Genomic DNA, 26,704 nt, shown 5'->3' with positions numbered 1-26,704 from the left:
GCTTCACCTATTTTGCTATACATATCCGTAGTTATATTTGGCTGCACTTAGATACCCTAAACTTTCTAAAAACTACACTTTAGTATGCTTGGTTATACCAATGTGAGAATTTCTCCTCGCATTCGCATGCTACTTTTTGAACATCTAAATTTTTACTATTTGTTAAATTTATTATCAAACCTATTAAAATTCTATTTAAAATGAAATTAGGATCGGTTTAACTTAGAATTTGATATGTTTAACAGTAGGCATAACCCAAAAAAAAAGAATTAAATATGTTCTAAATTAGCATACCACTGTCATGTGAGAATTTTCATAGAGAAGTTCTCACATTTGCTTAAATTTTAACATCACAAAAAAACAGTTTGTACCATTGGCCACGCGTGCAGATTTCTATCGCGCGAAATATCGGTAACAATAAGCGCACACTCTCATCTCTCCACTCACAATTTACCCTCTCCAATCTCCTCCATCACAAACGACAAATGGCCGCCGCCGCCGCCGCCGGAGTTCACCTTAACCACATCGCTCGCGAGACCGCAGATGTGAAGCGCCTCGCTTCCTTTTACGAAGAGGTCCCTCTCTATCCTCAAATTTGCAATCACACCCTCCAATTCTCTCTAATTCTCACCCCCCCCCCCCTCTTTTTTTGTAGATTCTAGGGTTTGAGAGGATTGAGACGCCTAAATTCGGCGACTTTGAGGTTATTTGGCTCAAGCTCCCGCCTTTTGCCCTCCATCTGATCGAGCGGGACCCACGGTCGAAGCTTCCAGAGAGCCCGTACAGCGCGCCTCAGCCGGTGGGGGATATTGATCCTAAGGCGATCTCGAGGGGTCATCACCTCTCTTTTGGCGTTTCCAATTATGAATATTTCGTCAAAACCCTGAAGGTGGTTTTTTTAATTAATTTTTTAGATGATGGTGATCGTGATTTGTATGACATCAAGTTATTTTGGGGGGAAATTTCAGGAGAAAGGGATTAATACGTTTGAGAAGACGCAGCCTGATGGAAAAACGAAGCAAGTGTTCTTCTTTGATCCAGATGGTGAGTTGTATTCAGCTATGCACCAAAAAGTTTCGTTCTTAAGATTTTTGTGTGTGCCGTTGATTGTTTATATTTTAATAGTTCTCATTTATTTTTCTGTATAAAAGTTTTTTGTGAAAAAATAATCATGGTATATTTAGGAAGCACGCTTCATTTAGTTTTTACACGATTGACAGGGACAGGATTATGTTTTTGTGGCAGTTTATTATTTTCTCAATTAGATGCATTGTACTAAGATGGAACTTGCTTACTTGAAAATAGTAGTTCATAGGTGTAAAATTAGATTGAGGGGTCAGCTTGGATGTAATATTACAAATTATGACATCTTCTCTCTGCATGAAGATTAATGTATTAAGAATAGGTAATAAAATCAAACGATATCGATAGAGTTAGTGTACACACCCAAGCCTTAAGAAATTGGTCTCTATGTCCAGTAGAAAATTGATCTCTATTATTATTACTACTATTTTTGGATGATTAGATTGGAAAGCTAGAAAGGTGGGGTAGAAGATATGGAAATCGAAGAGACGGGCAATATTTGGATTACATTGGGATGAGATGGTTACTTTCATGGAAAGCACAACTAAAAAAATTAATGGATACCTACCAACATAATTGTAAAATTAAAAATTTAAAGCCAATCTTTTGAATTAGACTTCTTATGCTTAAATTATAAAACTCTAGGATTCAAACTTTGAAGACTTTCAATTAAACTGATCATTTGCAGCGGTTGGGGAGTAAGAACTGATAATCGCTGGATTTTCCTGATGCACTTCGTCACATTAGAATTCAACCTCATCCGGCAGTTATTGACATGTTGGAGAGGGTACTAGTGGAGATCAGTATTATAAGGACTGATTAATAGTTGAGGAGACAAAAAGTTGATTCAGTTTTACTCCAATGCTAAAGCACATCACGTTGTAGCATAGTAGGTGATTTTTTTAGTACAAAGAATGCAAATAGATCATGTTCAGTCTTTAGTGGGGATAGGCAGAAGAAAGGCGTAGAGTTGGGGGAAAGTGGATTTTGTTTTCTTTTTCAACCATTAAATTGACACTGTTGACAAACATTGGAAAAAAAAAGGCATGGTCATGACGACGACAACAACAACAAAAAGCAAATATGTAAAAATTAAAAATGATATGATTGGAAGATGTTCATTCCAATGGTACTACATCTTACAAATGGACTTGTTTTACCATAGCATACTGAACAAAACTATGATATGGATCTCTAAATTTAAATATCCACATCATTTGTCTTGGACAAAATAGTTGTATCCTTCTATTGCTGCTTGGTTCGATTTACAATATATTGTAGGCCATAGAAACCAACTTGCTAATAATATCTCCCATTTCTCACATGATGCACATGAAATAAATCTCAAAAAGATTTGTTTTTCTTTTATAGTTGTTTTAGATGAGTTGGATTTTGGATCGCATTCGATGATCTTCTACTTGGGTTGCAAGGTATGTTTTCCCAAATTATAGGATCAAAGAACAAATCATAGCGGGAGGATGACTTAGCAGAAGTTGATCTATATAGCATGGAAAGTGCCTTGAAACCAGAAAATATATACTAGAGTTTCTTACTCGTGCTGGCTCAAGGTCCGATATAGATGTTAAGGTATCCACATGTTATCTTGCTTTTGTCGATGTAGATATACGTTTGAGACACATACAGGAACATGTGTGTCCATGCAATATAACTAAGAGCAGGCTTTTTTCGAATCGGTGGTCATTTAAGATTACTTATCACAAAGATAAAGGACGGAAAAACTATGTTAATTGAACTGATTGGATACCTTGAAGTTCAATTTGTTTAACCCTTTAAAAATATGCAGAGTTAGCCAACTGATCTGAAGAGTTTTCATGGTCTCTTGCATATAATCTAACCTGTGACCGGTGCATCTTAAAAGACACACTAAAAGAAACCAAGTTAAATGCATGAAATCATCATATTGCAGACTCCTCACTTCATTATTTTTGCTCGTGCGTGGTCATCCTGCTGTGTAGTGCACATAGATGAATTTAACATTCCTCTTCTCTTTTCATACTTAACTCTTTTTATATTTAGACTTGACATAATTTTTGTTAATTCTGTTTAGGTAATGGCTTGGAAGTTGGGAGCTGGGGAGCACCATAGTTCTCAAGAGAGCAACAGCTGGGCAAAGAAGAGTGATTATAAATGGGTGGGGTGGGGGGTCATTCTCCATTGCGTCTGCTGTGAACTCTTTTAGTGTAAATCTTGTATAAACGAAGAATATATTGGTTTCTTTGCTTCTAATATTCTGCAACTTTGGTTGCTTCCTTGCATCTTTGTCCTTTCAGTTTATGTACACAAGTCAAATCTACACTGTAAAGTTTGCACGGTCAAACGAACTGTATTTGGTATCTAAGAACGTTGTTTGTTGGTATGATTTAGTTCAATAGGAAGTGCAGAAATGCCTTCCATTTTTTTGCTTTTTAATCCCCCCTCCCCTCTCTTCAAGCCACCAAATCTTATTTCTCAAATACTATGAAAGTGCATACCATCAGCAATTTTCCAGGTGACATGTATTCTTCACATTCAAAGGAACTTCTTGTGGCTACAAAAATATCTCAACTATTAAGAGCGAAAAGAAAAACACACGTCCCATCTCGCAAAGCAAGTGCAGAATGCTAGTATTGCCCATCAGTTTGCTGCGTTATCAAAGATATGCCTGCAAAAGCCTCGCCTTTCCGACTGTTGTATGCAAATATGTGTCAATCCGTGTAGTAAAAGTCTTGGATCTCTGATGACCCAAACCCATACTTTAATGCCGAGCCAAGAATCCATCGCGTAGACTGCTCTACAATACATAGAAGGAGCTTGAGGCATCATACAACGTATTTCCAATATCTGGATGCTATTTTGATGTCTCATGCATTCCTGTGTGAAACGTATTCGTATGTATGTGTTCGCCAGCGTTACCTCTCGAGTTCGTAAAGTGCAAGAACCCTGTATGCGCATCTTGTTTCATAATGTGCATGCACATCTACAAATATTAGGACCACAATGACCGTTTCAGTCTGTAGGCTTCATTATCAAAAAAAAAAAAAAAAACCCCAGCATTCTTCCACTTAAGACATGATACTATAATTGCAACAAGCTCCCAAACAGTTTTAAGCCCAAAAGGAATATCAAGAAAAAGTAAATGAACAGGCCTTGCTTTCAGCCAATACCATTTGACAATTCTACTATCCTGATTCTAATGGTGCCATTGACACCACCGGATACTACGTAGCTCCACGGCTCACGCAAACTCATGTCTACAACAATTGGTCTGTGGAAAATGCAACAATTTCAACCAGAAAAACTAGCTGAGTGACAACCGACAAGCACGTGCATTTAAAAAAGATCAGATTGGATGACATCCGTATACGAGAGCGGTGAAACCCGCACACATCAACATCGCAAGCACATGGTATGGGCACGGAAAACCAATACAGAGCCTACCGACAGACGCCCACGCGGCCTCATGGAACAAGATTCAAAAGCATCGCAAAGAAAGTCACGCTGGACCGCGCAGGAAACAAATTTCAGCCTGTGACAATACCAGCTATGGGTGGGGGTGGGGGGGCAAAGCAAACACTTCAATGATGCCACTAACAAAAAGTGGACCCCACAAAAGTGCTGAAGGGGACAACCACAAGGTGAGGTGTCTCAGCCCCCTAACACCCCAAACTAACACCAACAGCTGTACTACTAACAAGAAAAGAGAACTATTAACACAAGAGCATCCCTCAGTAGCAGCACACCACCCCATACTGTGGGTAGCATGATTATACGCACTGGGCTACATCAAAGTGAAACCTGCACAGCATGTGAAAATGTTCCATAAAACAAAGTATGGTCTGCCAATAAATAAAAATAAAAAGCAGCACTAACTTGAGAATCTCAAAAAAGGATCACCCCAAAGGCACAAGGAGGATATTGTTTAATTAGCTGTACATAAGTAATTTTTAAAGTAAAGCTGGATTTTGATTACATCATGCAAGAGTTCAACATCTCTATTTTATCCCGGAGGCTCAGCAGCAGATTAAACAACATCCCATAGAAATTTACAAGCGCAAGGGAAAGAAGGATACGTGAACTAGATTAAAGCAAACTAATAAGCACACACATAGTCCTAAGTTTTGTAGTCAGTCACTACAAAATAGGTATTAAACCGATTATAAGTTCATTAGACGTCACCGCTGACCCCAGTCGCAGAAATTTCTACCGATAATAAGCCTGCTGGTATCCAGGTGCCAAGCCATTACCATAAGCTCCATAATGGGGATAAGTCATAGGGGGAGATGAGTAGGCTACACCAATAGCAGGAGGGGCAACTTCTTCAGTCGGATATGCATAAGGATCTCTAATAGCCGGTGGGCTTCGATTCCCATAAACACCGTGCGCAACTGGCCTGTCATAGGGATAAGGATGGACAGGAGCTGAGTATGTGGTGTGAGTTGGTGATCGTATAAACGTAGGAGCAGCTGGAAACGAAGAAACATAGGCGTTATTTATCAGACGTCCAGCCTTAGCAGGAGGCATTGGGCCAACATTGTTGCCTCGGGTTCTCTTGTTGGCTGGAGCATTGACAGGACTATTGCCACCAGCTGGCTTTTTCTTCTCGGCCTTGGCCTTCTCTATATTCTCGAGTCGCTTCTGGAGAGGCTCTACAGGAAATTCAGCTTCAAGTTTGCGATCCTCAATGCATTTGATAACAGCCCTAAGGGCTGACTGTTGCTTACGGCTTGGGTTGCTCTGTGATAAAAGCAGGTGTTAGAAAACTATAGGTACAGATTACCTGTAATAAATACTAAACCAAACATGAAGTCCAGTCACACAGTTTTTGACTGCTGAAAATAATATAACATATCATTACTTGGCAAGATTGATAATTTGACAAATTGCTAAGATGTACCCATCATTGAGCAATCTATTTTGAACAGATTTACACAGCAAATGACTTACTGTGGCTTGGCCAGAGTTGTTCCTGTCCTCAGAAACTGGAGTCGATGCCTTCTTTGACTCTTTCAGAAAAGATTTCAACAGGGGAACAGGGGGGAACTTGTCCTGAAGACCAGCTTCATAGACAAAATTAATAGCATCAAGCTGATGTCCCTTGCTAATTAGTTCTTGAATCATATCTGCAAACCAAAGGAAGGGTAAGCGTCTCATCAGATTATCTTGAGGCAGTGCATCTAAACAATTACAACATTGCTTAATCAATCAAGAATGGGAAGGACACTGATCTTTCAGAGCCAGCCTCTGTCCTGGCATACACCTATTTGCAAGCAAGAAGATTCAAGCAATAATGCAAAATCATAGAAAACATAAAGGATGTCAGGGTGGAAATCCATATAATGGACCCCAAATCCTCGCTAGAAGTGACCAAAGCAAATAGCAATTTAAAAGAAAGCATATCAAAATACACAAACATTTCAACAGCAGCAGGACAAAGAACTCACACAAGAAATTTAACATCGGTTTCATGAATTAGTGCAATAATGATGTTTAAACATTTTGATTAACCATATAATCTACCAATCTGCATCCTATCTTGGATGGCAGAGGTAGGCATGTTGGTCATAGAAATGGTTATCAAGTATGGTGAAGTGTAACATTCACTACCAAATTAGTGTGAAACTCTCAAGAAAGTTCAACAAAAACACACTGCACATAGCAACAACGAGACCTTACCGCAAGCTCACCTGCCTAAAAGTCTAAAAGGCTGCAGAACTCTCATGAACCAAGTGATGCATGAATTTACATATACAGTAGAAAAAAGTTATTTATGATGTATTTACCATTCATCAGTTTCATTTAATAGAATTGATTTTTATGAATTCCGCAGTCTCTTTTAGTTCAGTTTTTGAGAAGAAACAAAAGTTCAGCTTTTAAATCAGATCTTCAAAACTAAATAAATCTGAACGATCTTCGTTTGAAATTGAGTCACAATCCAATGTATTTGAAATTTGTTCTCTTTTTAGAAATCAAATCATTGACTGAATCAGTGGTTGTGAAGAATTCTCTCAAACTGAAGAGTGAATTGGCACTATAAACACATCTCATTATGTCAATGGGCGTGTGAGTGAGCAAAGTGAAAATTGTATACTGTACTTTGCCTACTTTCAACTAAGCCCAGAGCAATATCACTTAAAATATGTCAGCTTATATTTTCGGCAAGGATTTTAAAAGGCATCTCAGAGTCACCCATCTCATCTCGCAGTGAACCCTGTTCTCACATTAAACCACTACATCACAAATTTCTCAAGGATTTCAAATCAATCATGATCAATTTATCATAAATCTCTTAATGAGAAAATTTGTGCTGCTAAACCAATACTATTGTATTTTATTTTTTACCAGTACTACTACTTCTACTACTACTAGACATCATATGCAGTTTAGCATGAAAAAACAGAACAAGTAAAACATCCCAGAAAAGAGGATTGAACTTTTATACCAGCAATTTGATCCTCAAGCCCCAAAGAAATCGCAAGCTTGGGCATCTGCCTTCTCCAAGCAAAGCTCATAATAAGCCTCCTATAGAACCCCTTATCCTCCTTCGCCCCAACACCAAACGTCGCCAAATGCTGCAAGAACGCATGAACATCCGTGGGCTTTGCGCTCTCAACACCTCCAAACCCTTGTTTCCACTCATCAGCCATTTCCTTCGCCTTCTCCTTCACAATCCTCGTCACCATCAGCCTCTTCGTCCCCAACCCCGGATCCGCCAAAGCCGACACCAAAGCCTCCAATATCAGCACACAAGCCCACCCCAAATCCGCCGGCGACTTCACCGCCCTCCTATCCACCGGAAAAACCCCGGCAATCGCGTCCAGAACAAACCTCGCCGGGTCAATACAGCTCTCAAAAGCCAAAGGAAGCTCATTTCTCAGCGTCTCAACCTCCTTCCTCTTAGAAATCACAAGGTTCAAGAAACCCTCAGAATCCATTTTCGCACAAAGAGACCGGACCTTCGAAACGAGATCGTCATCCTCAACAGCCTCAGCAGCGAGAGCAATAACTGCAGCTTTGTGATGCTCTTCAACCTTAGAGATGGCGAGGTCGACCGAGTGGTCGATCGACTTCTCGCGCTGGTAGAGAGAGTCTAGGGTTTGCTGAGTGGAGAGATCGAGGGTCTGGCGCTTGGATCGGAGGTTTTGGGACTTGATCTCGAGGTCTTTCTCGAGGGAGGAGAAGTGATCGGAGAGCTCTTTCCACAGTAGAGTGCAGTTGGCGATGAGCTCTCTCTGCTTCTCGAGCTCGTTGAAGCTCTCTTGGATCATGGAGTTCGTAATGGAGGCCGCCGCCGCGGACCCCATCGTTGTTTGATTTTGATGAAGGAAGAGGGGTAGAGGAGGAAACCCTAACCCTAACCCGAGAAAGGGAAAGGAAAGAGGAAGGGGGGGAGGAGAGAAAAGTAGCCAGAGGGAAAAGAGTGGAGGGAATGTACGGGCAGGTGGTGGACGAATAGCAGTTTGACACGCGGAGGATGTTCACTGTAAAGGGCAAAAGGGTGGTGGGTGTAATCAGATTAAATTTGATTAGATAATTTGAAGGATAATGAAGAGGATCAGGTTGTTTTACATTCGGTAATAAATAAAGTTCGATTGGATAATGAAGTTCACGATGTTGGGCTTTTCGGCCCTTTGATCGATAAGGGCCCAGTTTGTAAACGAGGAAGTAGGCGCCGGCCATTGTTTCGTTTTAACGGAGCCGTAAAATTGCTACGGATTTTCTTTTGTTGAAAGTGGAAGATTAAAAGTCGGCAATCGGAAGTTTTATTTCGTCTAAAAATAGCCGGCACCTCACTCACTCTGAGCTTACGTGCCCTCACTCGTTTTTCCATAGCATTTATATACAGTTTTTCATAGCATTTATATATGCTAAGTGTTTTAAATTTTACATGTCTATACATCAATATTTTCATCCAAATATTTCTCTATGTTAAACTTATATAAGATAATTGTAGAGCTTTCTGAACATTGATATTTGTTAAATTTATCATTAAAAATCTATCCTAACTCTAATTGAAAGCGAATTTAAGATAAGTTAAAAGTAAAATTTTGATAAGTTTAATAGTAAATTTAACTAATATCAATACTTAGAAAAAGCTCATTGATTATAGCCTGGAAGTATCATATAGGAAAATTTATGAAAATTTTAATATTTGCATGATTAAGAGTACCGTGCCAATTTTAAACTACTTTGGGTATATATAAGTATTACGGAAAAAAAAAAGTGAGGATATAAAAGTGCAAAACCAGTGAAAGTATGAGGCATTTAAGTGCTGTTTAGCCTATTATTTTAGCATTCCTATCTCCACCGATCAGCTCGAAGTCACAATATTGTGTTTAGGGGAAGGGAGTTTCATGCTAATCGATTACTTAAATCACATACTCTATATGTCTTTGAATGAAGACTGTAATCCAATTGTGAAACTGGATCTTTCATAAACTAACCTTCTTTCATCACTGACTACCAAAATTACACTCATCTCCATGCCAATCCATGAACTTAAGGACAAGGAATTTAGAATTAAATCACTTGAGAATACGAAAGTCTCAGAAAACCCAACTTAGCAATAAAGCAGTTATATCGGTACTTTTTCCAGACATGAAGCACACCCATAGCGTTCATAGTAACGAGCAAAGTGTACAGAACAAACAATCTGACCAATGTCCATGGTCTCTATTCTTATGGCCCTGAAACTTGGGAGAACACTCAAAAACAATCCTTGATTGCTAGATGTTACAATGCTAAAAAAAATTAAGGTTTTTTTTTATATATATTATTAGGATATAGAGGGAAGACTAAATAGATCTAATACATTGGTAGCCATCATCTCGGCTATCGAACAAGTTGGCAAACCAATCACTCGTCATTTCACCCCCTTTGTCCCAACAATACAAAATTTTAAAAAAAAATATTCAATGTAATTTAAGCTTTCGAGTATTGTCAAGCACGCAGACACCGTCCCAAATTATACAGTAAGTATCTACATTAACTTAAACCCCGATTATTACCTTCAGTCACAAAATACCGGTCCATTAAAGCTTGAAGGCCAAGACGGTTGACAATCCTTCCCAAAAAGAGAAATTGCGGCTTCAAAATGATCTCACCAATCACCAAACCTGCAAGAGATGATGATAATAGTTGATTGAATCAGCAACCAAAATAAAAATAAGGGTTAGCTGCACGTAGAACCCATATAATGATTTTGTTTTGATCTTAGTGCACCTGTAGTTTCATCGTTGCAGATAAATTCCTTGGGTTTTTGGCTACTTTACCCTAGGTGGAATTTTGGAAGATATTGTCCATGGATGAAATTAGCGAGTCTATCTAAGGGTAAAGGACAGGGTAAAAGGTTAACAGGGGTGGGTGGGGTCTTTTCCCTTTTTTTTTTTTTTTTTTTTGGGGGTTTTTTTTTTTTTTTGGTGGGGGTGGGGGATAAAATATCTATTTGAATACCGTCTGTTAACCAAATTTTGGGAAAATTTTGATTTTGATAATTAACGCCATTATAGGTACATTTAACATGCATTTCTTTATTCTATTACATCAAATCCTCATACCACTAGGGGAATTGCAATAATAACATACGACCGATATTTTTAGCTATTATCAATAAGGGTAATATAACATATTTTCAAAGAAAAGATTTGAGGTACTAACGTTAAACTTTATTAATTTTGTTTATTAGCAAACCAATAGCTAGAAAGTAAAAAAAAAAAATCTCTCTTTAGGAATTATGAATTTGTGTAAATGATTTTCCTGGTGTGTTATGGAAATTGTTGACACAAGAACAAAAAAATTCTCTATGGTGAACCAAAATATCTCTCATTTCTAACTTGAATAGATTTTTCTTTTTAATTTCCAAATGAATCTTTTTGTCTTGTCTTGAACGTTGCACTAATTTTTTGAATCCAGTACCAACAAGGATAATTCCCCCAGAACAACATTTTCTTTCAGATCCTTCAACCAATCAATACGACGTCGTAGTTTTTTGCTAAAACTCTAACAGTTTCTTGAAAACTTGCTTCGGATATGAAACTTTTGAGTATTCAGAGATGCCCTCATTATTCCCAATAAAATTGCCCGATAACAGATTGCTTCGTCTAAAGCACACCCCGCTCGTTCCGCTCGGCGCTCACAACAATCCAATTAATTCTTCAGGTAAAGAAACATTAGACATTCCATCTTCGGAAATCAACACTTTTGATGTTACGTGTCGTACAATAATCTCTATATGTTTATTATGGATCTGGACCCCCGGAATCGATAAACATTTTGGATCTTAGTAACCAAAGAGATATGACTTCGGGCTATGGTTAGCTCGGCACCAATTAAGAATCCCCAAGAAATTCCAAGAATTATTAGTATACGTTCGTTCCAACCTTCAACTCTCCTTTCATGGTTCATCAATATTGAACCGATTGAAAACACTTCTAAGATTTGTTTTACTTTTGGAAGACCTTGTGTTATGTCACCAAATCAGGATTTTTTATATATAAATATAACTAATGTATCTCTTTCAGAAAGGGTTTGTCCATAATGTCCATGAACAAGCGCTCCTGGAGTGGCCAAATAGAGCTTAGCTGACCTTATAATTAAGGAGTCAAAATGAACAATTAAAATTTGGCCAGATTTTTTATGTGTGGTCCATATTTAACTAGACATGCATTTTTGCAAAGAAATTGTCTAATGCTAATTATCGTCAATGTCTCTTCACAATAATTGTGATGTAGAAAGCATCAATTTAAATGGAATGGATTCAAAATGATATTATTGCACGGACAGAGATTTAAAATTCTCCTATTTTCATCTATTAAATCATATTTAAGTACTTCCAATACTTGGAAAGTCTGTTTAAAATTGTCAAATAGCCAATATTTGTTTAATAAGATCTAATTATGAGTAATTAAATGGTAAGATGAATAAAAATTCATTATTTTTAGCTATAACAGTACCTAAAGGGCCCAACAAATCCGTAATTGGAGTTATGGGATTCGATTCCTTAGCCACATTGTTGTATTTCGAACCACTGCATGGACCAACTCGAAAATAATTGAATGATGACAAAATTCTCAAAGACTAGCACTCCTTATTTCGATTCCATAACATATCAATAGTTCCTTGATGTTGTGTAACTAATGGAATCCTCGTTTTGGAATAAAAAGGATTGATATTGGTGCGACCTAATCCATTAGTTGGAATCAATCCCGAACCTGCCGTATGGTACCTTTTTCCAATATATAAAATAGTACACTTTGACTCACTCTATTCTGATGAAATCGCGAATCAGATCATTTGCCCTTACCTGAACAAAGGAAGCATAAGCATCTTCTATAGAATCCTTTTCTTCATGGTCCCAATTCAAGACTAAGCAAGTCCAAACTAATTGAATATTTGTGTGATAAATTCCTCAAATTGACTTTCCATTTTCATAAAGGATATAATTGACAACTCTAAGTTGGACATTATCTTCTTCTGGCAAGAGATTATGCGGGAAAAGTTCTGCTAAATTTATCCCATCAGCTATTTCATGTGACTACGTGCTGAACCAAAACAAAATACATTTTTTTGTATGTGTGATCCATTGGACATAGATCCAATTTTTCCATTTTTTTATTCCTTTGAATTTTTTTCCTTTTTCCATTCCTGCCCTGGTGGTATCAAAATATTGTTGTGTCTGGATATCTTATCCGTCTCTCCAGGAAAATGAATATCTCCAAAAAAGATTTTAAGTTCAATGTTTTTTTCCTATCGGGGAATCAATGACTGGATCTTTGATGCACTGCTAGTACGTCATCTGACAATTTTTAATTGGCTAGTTGTAAATAGCCCCGGGCTATTTACAAGGGATTACCCAGGATCTACGCCGAGGTATTGACGATTTTTCTCAAATATCATAGAATAGAATGTGATACGATGAGATAGAATGCTAGAAACAAAGACAAGGAAGAGGTTACCTACCCCTAATAGTGAAAGGAAAGATTTCGGATTGGGGAGAGTTCAAAGAAAAAGAAGGATTTTTTGACTCGCCTTTTCATTTTTCCCTCATAAAAAAACTAAACCAAAATTAAAATTTCTAATTTACAAGAAAACCATATGAAGTTAAAAACAACAACACTACTGGGGGTCTATGTGCAATTTAACAATAAAATTATCCAATGGGTAAAATAAGTAATTTATGTTCATTTTCACATGGGCTTTTTCTCTACATAAAACTTGGGAAAGAAAGAGAAAGCATACCTCTGTGAACATCAATCTACGGATCAAATTTCCCTTCTACTCCTGATGGCGGCTTTCTTCCTCGTGTCAATATCAACCTTATCAAGATCAGCAGCAGTCGCAAGGTACCCATAAAAGATGTTCTTCTTCTCATCCGTCTTCTTGTCATCACTATCATTATGTGAAGTTTCCATTTGGGTCCAATCTTTGCGCCCGCGATTGTTCTTCTTGAAGTATTCTGCAAGGCATTCTGCCTCCTCCAAACCAGCTGGGCTGCTTGCAAATTTAACTGCTGCAATACCCAAGTGACCCTTTTTCCCATATAATGACTTAGATTTGCCACCAGCAAAGCCGAGTTCTAGAGAAGGAAAAGGGGAAATTACTTGGTTCAGTTACTAAATGCCTAGGCACAAGTAGCCAAAGTATGATTTAAAAAGTTCATAAATAAATGCGCTATCCATAAATAAATTTATGAGCTCAGTTCTACAATTGACAAGGATTAAGTAGGGTTCAATACTGGAGATTCAAGCAACTAAATTTATGAGGTAACAACATAGCAGAATTATTAAATACCTTATCCTCTACTTCACTGGCCAACTGACCAATGTATTGGCTCAGAGAAATGAGGACCCTTTATCAATTATATTTATATCACTATGTCATCTATACACTCTGTCCTGGTCAGGAAAAACTTGGATTCAGATTTCTTGGTTGCAAGAGTTTAAGCCACATGACCAAATATAGAATATACAGCTCACTTGCTATCAAAATCCTAGATATAGCCCTATCTTTCTTACCATTATGTAGCTAGAAATTTGCTACCAACTCATAGTGTAGGTTGAAGTCAGGACAGCTATTCATAAGAAACTGGTCTTACATAGAATTTATTTGGCAAGGTTTGATGGTGCTAACAATGATTCTAAACCATACATTGCAAAATATCGCTACATAACCAACAAAGTCTTACATCTCAGTAAATCATTTGCCTTCATTCAGTTCCTGTTTAGAGCTATCATTTCAGTTGAGTTAACCACTATAAATTTTGAAAAATCTTGCTCCTAGCGTACAATGGTTCAAATTACAAGCATTTAACTTCTACATCATATTCCGCAAAGCAGTTATGATTTGCAACCTTCAGACATTATAAATAATAGGGAATGAAGACGGAAGTATACAGACCCCCTATTATGGACAATATCTCCAAGGTGGTGAACTATAAGATTTTTTTTTTTGTTGTTGTCTAAACGCTTTTGATGTTACATAAAGCATCCTATAAGATTTTTTTTTTGTTGTTGTCTAAACGCTTTTGATGTTACATAAAGCATCCTATAAGATTTTTTTTTGTTGTTGTCTAAACGCTTTTGATGTTACATAAAGCATATGTGATAGAGCAGATTATAAATTTAAGAAGAAATTTTCTAAACAAACCCATTCACATTTTTTTTTTAAAAGACCCCCTTGAGTTTTTTTTTTTACAAAAATCGACCCATTTTATTTAATCCGGTTCCTAAATAGTCGGGGTTGCCAACCCCGACTATTTAGTGCATAGAATGTTAGGATTTAGGGTTGTAATTGGGGTTTAGCAACCTCCTAAATAGTCGGGGTTGGCAACCCCACCCCGACTATTTAGGAACCGAATTAAAAAAAATCGACCCACTTTCTCACCACGATGCTGACGTAGCAAGAAAGTCAGACGATTTTTGTAAAAAAAAACTGAAGGGGTCGATTTTTTTAAAAAAAAAAAGTTGAATGGGTTTATTTAGAAAATTTCTTTTAAATTTAAATATTCTGACACATGTATGTTCCCGCTGATAGAATTTGAGATCAGACATATTGATAGCACACAACCATGCATCAGTGTGAAATTATCTGCGTTTGCTTTTCCGCTTGTGTGTAAGGCACTAAGGCACCAAAGTTCAACGGTAGCATCCAATGGATTTGTTGCTTCCTTGTGAATATACAGCTTAAAAATGTTGCTCAACACAATAAAATAAAGGTTTCTAAGGACGCTTTGCCCCAAACACCTAGCGATCGCAAAAAGGAACGGCATTTCTACAATAGAACAAATGAGGAACATTGATGTCAGTCAGTAAGGGACCAAATCACATCCTTACATTGACATCATGGGCATTTTAAATCAGGCCATGACTGTTGTAGCTCACCCAGTTGGATGACCAGTATGTATTCTGGTTAGTGAAAACGAACTTCTAACTGATGATAAGGGAACAATCTGTGTATCTTGGAACCTTTGACAGTATAACCAACATATACTAATGGTACACCCAATACAGAAATGATGAAGGAATACCTTTAAGTTTCATATCCACCTCCTTGTCGCTCATGCCATCCATGCGGCCATCTTTCCTCCTTCCAGTATTTATGTTATGAATAATCACTGTTGGTGGCCATACAATGAGATCTTCCTTATTTGCTGCAGCCTCGTCAGCAGATAATAATTGATATGCCTTGGAGGTCTCAGGTGCCTTTGCATAATTCCAGCCCATAAGAACACATAAAGCCTTGTGCAACCCAAGATGGTCTACTCGGAGCTCAGACATCTCTGAGGTATATGCATGCATGATGAGGTCATGCACTCCGGAAAAAGATTTAGATGTCCTGTAATTTCGAACGTTGAGTAACTTAATAACAGGAAAGAGAACTTTCTAATTGAACAAAAAAATGAACCAGAGACTCGCATGACAACAGAAAATAAAGCATGTCCCCATATTTATTGATTAAAAGAAATGTTGTGATCCGATCACCTATTCCAGACCATAACTCCTAGTCTATATGACATCAAAGACTGCTGGAACATAAACAATGGATTTGGAGAAATTTTTAACAGATACACATATTACCCTCATTTATATGATACAAATATAAGAAGGTGATTTTCACAGTTTGTAACCTGATCAATGGAGAACATCCAGCTGAAAGTGTCCTGGTTATTTCATTACTACACAGATATATTGCTTGAGAGTGGATGCTTAATACAGGATGTGAGATTCAGACTTCTAAAACAACCAATTGAGTAGAATCCGATAAGGTAGCAACATTAACTATATACTTAAATTGGGCTTGGAAGGAAAATGATGGAGATAGGTGGCTTCAAACTGAAATAATAACCTCTGTCTCCACCATTGTCCTATCAAAATGGGTTCATGGTAGCAGGTAAAATACCCAGGAAGCTTCATAAAAGAATAACAAAGCTTTAAGACTAGCTGTTAAGTGTTAACTGACAGTAAACCATTGCTAGTGGTGTCAAATTTCTACCAAAGGCAAAAATACATAACTGCAATCTCAGAGTCTCTACCACCAGAAACTGATAGGCTTAAAATTTTCCCTATGTAACTTTAATACCACAACAAACAAACAAGCACCGGCCTGCATTCCTCTTAGAAAGAGACCAAATAAAGAGGAAAGTCGATAGAATGTGCTGTAGGAAATCACAGCAGCCTATGAGACAAGAAGTGGAGAATCTAATTAGAATCAAATCCACCATTCATTTTTACCATAACGTCTAAAATTTTCTATTATTCAGTTCAGTGCATACAGGCTGTTGAAGCCTTGAAGGAGTATAGCCAATTAAATTCATGAAAGAAACAATAAGCTATAAACCACAAAAGCACTAACACATTAAATCCGTATGGCAAATAAATAACTTGTTAAAGAGAGGAATAATTTCTGACCTGCACATAACAGGATCTTTGTACACTGAGCTCCACTTTTTTATTACAGAAATGTATAGATACAAAGCCATACCAGAGAAACAGAATCCCCAGCATTCCTCTTATCATAGATCATACATATGGTTAATTGGTTATCAAAATCTCATTCTTTCCCCTGGCAAACCAGGCCAAATAAACACTATGGTAACTAAATATTGGTACTCAAGCAGCAAGCATCATATATGGGGCTGTTCTACATAGAGGACTCCGACTTGCTTTTTAAAACCATCAATGAGTCACATCTTCGTTATTTAGTGCATCAGACTTTTTTTTCATTTTCAATATTTTTCTTTTATTACCAGTTTGTTATATTTTAGGTTACCCGGATACTTCATTTAGGCTCCTGTATCCATGTCCGTGTCTCACACTCCTCGGACACTTCTTGAATATATACATACATTTATTCATATGTCTACTCAATTATATAATGCATGTTTAGTTTAAAACACTTGTGATAACACTTCTTGGATGTATATTTTATACTTCACTTCAAACTTCCGCAGCTCATTGGACTTGGGTCGGGTTCGGTTAAGCTCATACCCAGTTCATAATTATGATTTAAAGGGTCGTTAGGGTATCTAGTTTAAAAACAAAAAGTTTTTCAACTTATAATCTACTCAAATAAAAGAAACATAAAAACGTTATAGGGATTTTAGTTCTCATAACATGTAAATGAAGAAACAGTTTTAATTTCATATAAATTATTAATTTCAATATGTATATATAGCCATCTCCCTGTATCTTATGTTTTACAAATTTTGTTGTGTCCCTTATCCACATCCGTGTCCATATCCGCACCTTGCAACATAGGTTCTACTGTATTTCAATTTTGTTGATGAGTTAGACTGATATTAGCCCATTAGGCATAGTTGTTAAGATTTAATTCGAATCACTCTAGATGAGTTAAAAGGTATTTTTGGTCTCCACGTTGTGCTTCATGACAAGCAAACCCTATCTTTCGTCTCTCGGGTTTTTTTTTTGTTGGGGGGGGGGGGGTTTGGAATGAGAGGATTTTTATTTAGAAAATTTGTTATGTTTAGAAAGTTATTTAGTTCCTTACCTTATGTAGTTAGGATTTGGATTAGTCTTCTACTTTAAATAAAGGCAAAGTGGAGAGGTAAATCAACTGTCTAATCTCTTAAATTTCTCACCCAACAGGAATAATGAACTTAAGTAACTAGGTTGATGGAAAGGAAAAGGATCAGTCACAAAGGGAAAAGAGTGATAAACAAATCAACGAGGAATCTGTGTGGGGATTTTAAGAACTGGAATTTGTATGTTTCCAGCCGCATCACCGTGTAGAGCTAGCTCTAGGTGAAAGTTTTTTTTTTAAGGGTGGGAAGGGGATCCAGTGGAATACAATTGATCTTTTGAGAAGGAGCATCGAAAGTTTAAGGTGCTACAGTGAACTAGAACTTAATAAATCCTCCATAGCAAATCTGAACCAAATACCTGCAGAGGAATGAACCTTCATTTTGTGTTCATGTAAGAGAGTAAAAGTCATATAAGTAAAAACCTGTCATGGTAGGTGAGGTTTTGGCATGTGAAATGTCACAGTATGTGAGTTTTTTGTATTTGAAGATAAAAATATATATCTGTAAACCTGCCTTGAATATCCAAGACCGAGTTAAAGTTCTTCTACAAAGATCTATAGTAGACTTACTTCTTGCTAGAACACCTGATAATACATTCTAAAAGTCACAGAAAACTGTATGTGATCTTCAAAAAAATTGAAAGGATACCTGCAAAAATAATAGACCAAGCATTTTGGAAGAACTATGTATACTACATATAAAAGAGGATTGGGGTGTTAAAACTTTTGATTACCCTTTTTATCGCTCTCAAATTTGATAATTTTAACTTTACTTTAATTAATTTATTTAATTAATTTATTTATTTAATCTATTATCTCTTCACATGCCTATTAATACAATAATAGTTACTAAGCCAAGTGGGGCTCCAAGAGTCTAACTTCACTATCAAAACTCTAAACTTAATTTACCATACCTTTACTTATCCAATTAATGACCAAATAATGCAGAATCAAACTTAACCATGCACCTTTAACATCCAACCTTTTCACGGAAAGCATGTCTCCTTCCAATTTCTACTCTTTATTAAACAAAACTTTATTTCACTTTCTTCATGCCTCATTTCTTAGTTGTCAATAATTACACAGATATTAATATAGAAATGCTACACTTATTCATCTTGGTAATACCATTATAAGTTAGTATCAAAACCTTACCAAATTTTCTCCAATTTGCATTATTGATCGATTCAAAGCCTTGGTTGAGATGGTGAATAGATCGTTCAAGTGTATTAAGAATTGCTTTTGGAGTTGACATTTAATTCGAAGTCGATTATATCAGATCTCACAATTATTTCTGGTGAGCAAAGGTAATTTGGGGACAGGATCGTTGATGCTATTTGTGGGAGGATACTTAACGTGGGCGGTTGAATTGTTGAGTTTTGTTTTGAACCCAAAGAGTTCTATTTAATTGTGAACGTACAGTAAAAAAAAAAATTTTTTTTTGGTTGCATTGTATTGTAATCAACCTAAATGAAGTTATCAAGATTCTAACCTTCAAGAAAAGGGTTAATTCTTTTTTGGGAGTATGTTAACTAAAATTGGTTTTAAATGAGAGGTATTGAGTTATATTGTATTTTAGGGTGTGATTCTGTTTGGAACACTAAGAGTTCCACTGGAATATTAAAAGTTTTCGTTAGTAGTTAAGAATTTATAGGAATTTTTTTCTTTGTTGCATTGTATTAAAATGAATGCAAACGAAGTGATGAGAGTTTAACTTTTCAGGCAAGAGTGAAATTTTATGTTCATTTTTTCTTATAAGGATTATCAAAGTAACAATATCATAATCATATTTCATCTTCATATTCCTCCTTCTACCCCTTCTTCATAGACCAATTCAACCATCTGTCTGTTTTACAATAATGAGATAAGGATTAATTTCAGCCATTGTGAAGGAAAATTTATCCATAAATTAGAAAGGTGAATGACAGATGTAACTCTTATGTTCCTATCTATAGAAGCATGTTGACTTAATTTAGCATAAATAAGGTTAGATTGTATGCAGTAGCGGATCTAGAGAATTTTTCTTAGGGGCATAAAACAAGTATCTATTTACCTAAAAATAAAAATATAATATTACAAAACTATATTGCCCGATGTGAATGTACTCAGTACGCTTTCAATGAGCTTATTCAATTTGCTACTAATTTATTTAGTGTTTCGAGATAGGTTGGGTTGAAATTTTTTAAATTTTATGGGGTGAGGGGGAGGGGTGGGAGAATTGTAAACCTTATAAGTAGGGGTGCAAACTGGTCCGGATTTATCCGGACCGACCGCAACCGTATCCGTTTGGAAAGCGGATATGGTAAGAAAAAAATAAAACCGGTCGGATATAGTTTCGAAAACGGTTACGGTTTAGAGTTTTTATCCGGATACGGTTATCGGGTCGAAATTTCGGATACGGTCCGGATATCCGGATATTTGAAATGGGCAATATATATATATCATTGGTTTATAAATTATAACACATATTGGGTTGGGTCAAACTCAAAATCCACAACCCGACCCAATTAAAACTGGTTTATAAATTATAACACATATTGGGTTGGGTCAAACTCAAAATCCACAACCCGACCCAATTAAAACTCAAAAAACCTCCCTAATTCCCAAACCCTAAGCAGCTAAGCCCCTCTGCTCAAAATCTCAACCCGATCCTCCGATAAACCCGATCTCCGCCTCCGATCCTCCGCGTCGGGCTCCGCCTCCTCCTCCGCGTCGAGATCTGCCTCCCGCTCCTCCTCCGCGTCGAGCTTCGCCTCCTCCGCCGCGTCGAGATCTACCTCCGGTTAGGGTTTTTCCCCCTTCGATCGCTTCTTTAACTCTTTTAGGGTTTCTATATTTGGGTTTTGCGCGAATTTTTGGATCTCTGCCGTGATGGACGCATCCTAGTGGCTCTCTCTTTCTCTAGGGTTTGGATTGATTATGATGGCCTGTTGAGGGGCCGCCGCCTGATTTGCTTCGGGTTCGGCTATGAATTCGTAGACCCAATTGAACCCTAATTTTGTCGATTGATTTTTGGACCCAGTTGGGGATTCTTCCGAAAACTTTCGCAGGGTTTCGTAAAGACTTAGGCAGAAGTTGTTGGAGTTTGTTCCCCCCCCCCCTTTCTTGATCTTGAAATCTTCTCGGGTTCCGGGTTTAGAAGTTGTTGGAGTTTGTTCCCCCCCCCCCTTTCTTGATCTTGAAATCTTCTCGGGTTCCGGGTTTTTCTATTTGTACAGAATTAGTGGGCATTGAGTTATTTACAATGGAGAGGAGTAGATTTGAGGCAGTTCTTTAAGTGGGGTTTCTCTTCTTTTTGTTGAATGGATGATGCTTTTCTGTGCTTGTTATGGATCGAGGTGAGCCGACTTTAGCTCCACAGTGGTTGAAAGCAGCGGGGTCTTCTTCCCATTCAGGTATAATTGCCTACTTTTTCTACTTAATTGTTCTGCTCTTGTTTCACTGATTAGTGTATGTATTGATAGCTTTTGGTGATAGTATCAATATGTTGTATTGAAAACATGCATGTAGTTTACTATTTTAGCGTTTATCCTCCATATTCGATATGTTTGCTTGGATTCACTGAAGCACATAAATTATGGGATCATTGTGAATTATTCTTATGTCGCCTTTTTTGGTTAATTATTAATCAACATTTAATAATTGAAGTTGTCTCGTGCATTAAATTATGGTACATCGGTTACATGCATATAGTTTGTTATTTTTAGTGTCTCGCACGCATTTTCTATATGTTTACTTTGATCACTGAAGAACATGACGAGGAGCTCATTGTGAATTATCCTTATATCTTGCTAATCAACGTAACAATGTGCAAGTTGTCTTGTATATTACATTTTCTAGTTCTTATGTTGTTGTTTTTTTATTTGATGTTAATCTTGATCACAGATGAACATAATACCGGGTCTTTATCAAGAAACAGACTGTCAGTGAGTGTTTGCGATTATGACTTATTGCGTGCTTTTTTGTCACTAACATTGTGACTTTATTGCCATGAGAATGACACAGGCTCTATGAATCAAAGAGAGAATGACTTCATATGGACATCAAATGATTCATAAGTTGTAGTTTGTGAGGTCAGTTGTAGTTGTTGATTATCACATTTTAGTTATGGTATTTAATATTTTTTATTTTTTGTTTAGGGCCTACTATGGTGTTATGAGGTTTGTCATGCTAAATAGCAACAAAGTCTTGAGGTAACTTGTCTTACTTGTCTTACTTTGCGAGTTATTTAAATCATATGTATTTTTTGTCAAATTACATTCATATATATTTCCCAAATATCCGATTAGTATCCGTATCGAAACCGTATCCGAACCTCTAATATCCGAATCATATATGTTTCCGTTTAATGCGGATATGGTAATGCTTTTTTCTTACCAATGAATATCCGAACCGTATCCGTATCCGTTTTCAAAAAGTGGTTATGGTTATGGTAAGGGTCATATCTGAACCGTATCCGAACCGAATGCACCCATACTTATAAGGGGTTACATGTAATTTTGTATAGTCTTATACTACTACCACATGCAATTACACATAAAGATCAATGAACTACAGAAATATCATCAATCATCATTAATAGAAAACTATATCAAAATAAAGGTTTCACATGATTTTTATCTTGCATGCATTACATTTCAAACTGTTTGATTGATATACAAATAACAGATATATTCTACTTTTTGTTTCATGCTCCTAAATTGTGAACGATTATAACACATTGAATTCTAAATATATCAAGGCAATAGTTTACGTTCAAATAGTTTATTTGCTAGCTATAATTTAGTGTAAGTTGATTTTCACAATAGATTATAGAATTCATGCAAAAAAATTCCATAAAACAAAAACATCAATGTGAATTTAAGCTTATGCCATTTATAACTATTTTACAATTCATTGTAGGAAAACAATATTGTGGAATAGCATTATATTTTGATTCGATTATGAATAAAATGCTATAAATTATGAATAAAATAATGCAAATTATCCAAAATTAACATATATTAAGATGGAGATTAGCTCAATTTTATTATGATTAATTTTGTTATAAATATATAAGTTGGAGCTTTTTTCATATATCTCATAGCATAAAACAAGTTGTCCATGTGCAACGCACGTGCACCATACTAGTAGTATAAAATTAAAGTTTATTAATGGTAAAAACATATGGGTTGAGTGACAAATGTTATCTGCTTACTTGGTAAGTACTAAAGCATTCAAAAAGAGGCAAGTTGGTGGAATGTTATCCAATGATATTGATGCCAATGGTGAAAATAGGACAAAGTTCAACGTGAAAATATGTCTAAGAAGGAAAGCATTAGGCTACATATGGAGTTTGTATTACCAGAAAAGGATGGTACATAGGCAGTGCAATGTATGGCATGGTGGAAAACAACCTGAAGTGGAGATTAATGCTGATCAAAAAGTGATATGCCATCACGAGTTCTGCTCGCTTGGCCTCATAACAACCCTCCAGAAAGGAAGGTATTTGCATATTGCTGAAGCAAAAAATAGTAAACTTTTAATGAATTTGGGGATCCGAGTTATATTAGCATCCAGCCGGTCAAATAAACAAACAATCATGCAGTTCCAAACAAAGTTTCTTCTGAGGGCTTCCCTGGTGGAAGAGTTTACAATCATCTAACGAAATTTCTCCTATTTAGTCCATTTACCAACAGACTTACCATTTAGTCATTTGCAAAATAAGGCCACACACTCTGTGAATAAGTTAGTATAGAAAACAGACATAAGATAAATACATCCAATGAGACAAAAATAAGTACAGCGATACAAAGAAATTCACTGCGTATCATACCTTCCACAGATGATGCACCTCAAAGACACACTCTTACCATCCTCCAAGTACTTCATCCTTTCCGTCAAGCTCTCATTAATCAACTTTGAACACTTCAAGAATGCTTCTTGTATATCACCCCCCTCAACCTCTGCTCTCCTTGACTCCCTCAAAGAAAATCCAACCCTATCATTGGTGGTAGAGTTAAAATATCTCCTCGCACTTTCTCTATACCCATCATACTCTTCGGAAGCCCGCAAATTGTCTTCACGCTCTACGTCAGGGTTTCCGTATCTCTTCACGCTCTCTCTACACCGATCATACTCCCGCAAAGCTTGCGCCCTTCCTAAAGAGTTCAAACCATCTTCAATTTCTTCTCTCTTCAACTCCCTCCAAGAAAATTCAATCCTATCATCTGTGTTAGGGTTTCCATATCTCCTCACACTCTCTCTATACCGATCAAACTCTTCCAAACCCCGCACACCATCTTCACCCTCCACATTAGGGTTTCCATATCTCCTCACGCTCTCTCTGCACCAGTCAAACTTCCCCAAATCCCGTGCCTTTCTCAAATCGCACAACCCATCTTCGCCCCCGGCATTAGGGTTTCCGTATCTCCTAACGCTCTCTCTGAGCCGAGCGTACTCGTCTCCACCGCCAACCTTCCTCTTCGCCGGCGGCGGCGGGGCCCCCTGCTCGTCGAGCCCGAGGTAGGACCAGTAGTCCTCGTCCTCCCCTGTGGGGCCCACGGGGTGGTCGGAGGGCAGGGCGTAGTAGTAGGTGACGCTGCCGTCGAGGAGGACGAAGGGGCGGCGCTCTGAGCCGTTCGACGTCGCCGGAGAAAGCAGAGAGGAGGAGAGAGGGGCGCGGCGGGATCGCTGGATTTCGATGGGGCTGAGGGTTTGGGACTGGACTTGGGGCCTAGGTTTTCGGGAGGTCGTCGGCCTTTTGGCGGGCTGATGAGGAGGAGGGAGGAGATTTTTCTGGTGGATCTTGGACTCATGAGTATCGGATTTGGGGTTTCGGGGTGGGCAGCTAGAATGTAGGCGATGTTGGGAGGGAGGCGCTTTAATATTTGCGTTTTGAGCATCGACTGCTTTTTTGGGCTAAACTCAATCACAGACCGCTATTTGGTTTTTAGCGTAAATTATCAAATTGGTATATTCAGCGTCACGTATAAAGCTATGTTTATTGCTTCCGGCGACATTAATTAAGGTATAAAAGTGTTCACATCTGGCCCTTAAGGCTTGCCGGCGATGAGATCTGAATGCTAAATCAAAAAAAATAATATATAATCCTCAAATCTTTCATATTTATAAATTTATTATCCGGAAATCTTAATTTTGAAAAGAAAAATAAAACCTCCCCACCCCCTGCACACAACTACAAAGCATCCCTAGATATGCAGCGAGATGTTTGGTCAAGCGAACGGAGCATTCATGAGGCTGCGGATTTATCAGCCAAAAAATACAATGTGCCCAATTTACAAATGCATGTTTTTATCAGCTGCCACGTAGGCAGCACGCAGCTACAAACGGGCACGAACGGTCATATACTGAAAAGCAAATTAAACTTGTTTTCCAGAAAAAGAGGTGACAGCGACAGCACAGTTTTATTAAGATTCATAGAAGTTCCAAAAAGTAACACCAACTATCAATTTAATAATGAGTAAGCTAAATTTCAGGAAATGAGAATTCACAAAAACTTTATCATCAGAAGATTATTTCTAGTTCTAGAGAGGTCAATCCCCGTACGTCAAGCTTCAACCTCGAACAAGCTAAAGAGGAAGGTGAAGAGGGGAGCAGAGATAGGGGAGGAGGTGGTGGAAGAGGGAGAGGAAGTAGGAGGGTGAGAAGATGAGGTGGGGGAGGGGGCGATGGGGGGAGAGGAGGAGAGGTGTTTTTTATTTTTATTTTTTTTTTTGGTTTAATCGTGATTTTGGGTGTAAATATGAGAGGTCCAAAGGGTGTATATAAAAAAACCTTTATTAGGGTATCAAATCTCGTTGTCGGCGGCTGATAAGGCCTCAGTAGCAAAGTATAGACGGTTAAAGCTTATTTTTTGGGTTTTTGGGTTTTTTATTTCTAGGCCTATTTGTTTAGTCATCTTTACCTCTAAGCCCAATAACTATTCTTTGTATTCTTAAACCCAAGTTTCTTTTTGTTTTTGCCTTTAAACCCAATTTCTAAAATACTGTATATACAACACTGGTATTCATACCCAAACATGATAAAAACCCTAAAATACCCTTCAATACCCCCACTTAAACCAGACCCCCTCTCTCTCTCTCCTCATTTTCCTTCTTCCTCAGGTCTTCGTCTTCCTCCTTCCTCAAGGCTTTGTCTTCCTCCTCCGATCCCACCTCTCATGCCACCTCCAAGAAATCGAAGAAGAAAGGAAGAAAGGCTCATGATTTTAGTGCTTGATGTCTTGAAAAGGCCCACGACGGATCTCGAGGCAGCCGGACACACCTCCACCCTCTCCAACGAGACACTACAATTCTTCAACGATCAACAAGATGCTTGATGATTTTGGCTTCGGGATCTCTTTCGATGACGAGGAGGAGTGATTTCGTGTGAAATCTCATTTCTATATACTCGATTAGGGTTAGGGTCGGGGTCGGGGTTGGGGGGTTAGGGTTAGTTCATTGATGTTCTTTTGTGCTATCCCTTTTTGTTGAACTAAATCTAATTGTAGAATTGGTTTTATCAATTTATGAATGTATCGTTTCTGTTGAACTAAATCTAATTTGTACACAATAGATTTGCAAAGCAAGAGGTGTGAAATCTGGAG

At 37.5% G+C, this 26,704-nt stretch overlaps 3 protein-coding genes across 3 annotated transcripts; 1 reads left to right on the top strand and 2 right to left on the bottom strand.

Annotated features, from left to right (window-relative positions):
• Positions 380-3,460, top strand: LOC109832976. Its single transcript, XM_020400498.1, has 4 exons — positions 380-575; positions 656-889; positions 969-1,044; positions 3,152-3,460. The coding sequence occupies exons 1-4, from the start codon at positions 486-488 to the stop codon at positions 3,187-3,189; spliced, it is 438 nt and encodes a 145-aa protein (XP_020256087.1). The 5' UTR covers positions 380-485; the 3' UTR covers positions 3,190-3,460.
• On the bottom strand, positions 4,997-8,468 carry LOC109832975 (FRIGIDA-like protein 4a). Its single transcript, XM_020400496.1, has 3 exons — positions 7,523-8,468; positions 6,028-6,203; positions 4,997-5,817 (listed from the first exon to the last, which is right to left on the bottom strand). Exons 1-3 carry the CDS (start codon positions 8,382-8,384, stop codon positions 5,284-5,286), a joined length of 1,572 nt encoding a protein of 523 aa, XP_020256085.1. The 5' UTR covers positions 8,385-8,468; the 3' UTR covers positions 4,997-5,283.
• LOC109834620 lies at positions 9,775-26,322 on the bottom strand. The gene is made up of 5 exons (XM_020402655.1): positions 26,274-26,322; positions 23,933-25,004; positions 15,605-15,912; positions 13,318-13,654; positions 9,775-10,196 (listed from the first exon to the last, which is right to left on the bottom strand). Exons 1-4 carry the CDS (start codon positions 26,320-26,322, stop codon positions 13,341-13,343), a joined length of 1,743 nt encoding a protein of 580 aa, XP_020258244.1. The 3' UTR covers positions 9,775-10,196; positions 13,318-13,340.

This window comes from Asparagus officinalis, chromosome 3, assembly GCF_001876935.1.
Source record: "Asparagus officinalis chromosome 3, Aspof.V1, whole genome shotgun sequence".
Taxonomy (NCBI): domain Eukaryota; kingdom Viridiplantae; phylum Streptophyta; class Magnoliopsida; order Asparagales; family Asparagaceae; genus Asparagus; species Asparagus officinalis.
This window is presented reverse-complemented; position numbering and strand designations above follow the sequence as displayed.

What these genes read in the sequence shown, in the direction of transcription:
- LOC109832976 (XM_020400498.1), top strand. Translation starts at nt 486, where the DNA reads ATGGCCGCCGCCGCCGCCGCCGGAGTTCACCTTAACCACATCGCTCGC. An exon ending in TCGCTTCCTTTTACGAAGAG is followed by an intron (nt 576 to 655) that starts GTCCCTCTCTAT and finishes CTTTTTTTGTAG; the next exon opens with ATTCTAGGGTTTGAGAGGAT. An exon ending in ATTTCGTCAAAACCCTGAAG is followed by an intron (nt 890 to 968) that starts GTGGTTTTTTTA and finishes GGGAAATTTCAG; the next exon opens with GAGAAAGGGATTAATACGTT.
- LOC109832975 (XM_020400496.1), bottom strand. Translation starts at nt 8,384, where the DNA reads ATGGGGTCCGCGGCGGCGGCCTCCATTACGAACTCCATGATCCAAGAG. An exon ending in GCTTGAGGATCAAATTGCTG is followed by an intron (nt 6,204 to 7,522) that starts GTATAAAAGTTC and finishes TTTGGTTTGCAG; the next exon opens with ATATGATTCAAGAACTAATT. An exon ending in ACAACTCTGGCCAAGCCACA is followed by an intron (nt 5,818 to 6,027) that starts GTAAGTCATTTG and finishes CTTTTATCACAG; the next exon opens with AGCAACCCAAGCCGTAAGCA.
- LOC109834620 (XM_020402655.1), bottom strand. Translation starts at nt 26,322, where the DNA reads ATGAGCCTTTCTTCCTTTCTTCTTCGATTTCTTGGAGGTGGCATGAGA. An exon ending in TCTTGGAGGTGGCATGAGAG is followed by an intron (nt 25,005 to 26,273) that starts GTGGGATCGGAG and finishes CCAAAAAAGCAG; the next exon opens with TCGATGCTCAAAACGCAAAT. An exon ending in AGGTGCATCATCTGTGGAAG is followed by an intron (nt 15,913 to 23,932) that starts GTATGATACGCA and finishes TCGAAATTACAG; the next exon opens with GACATCTAAATCTTTTTCCG.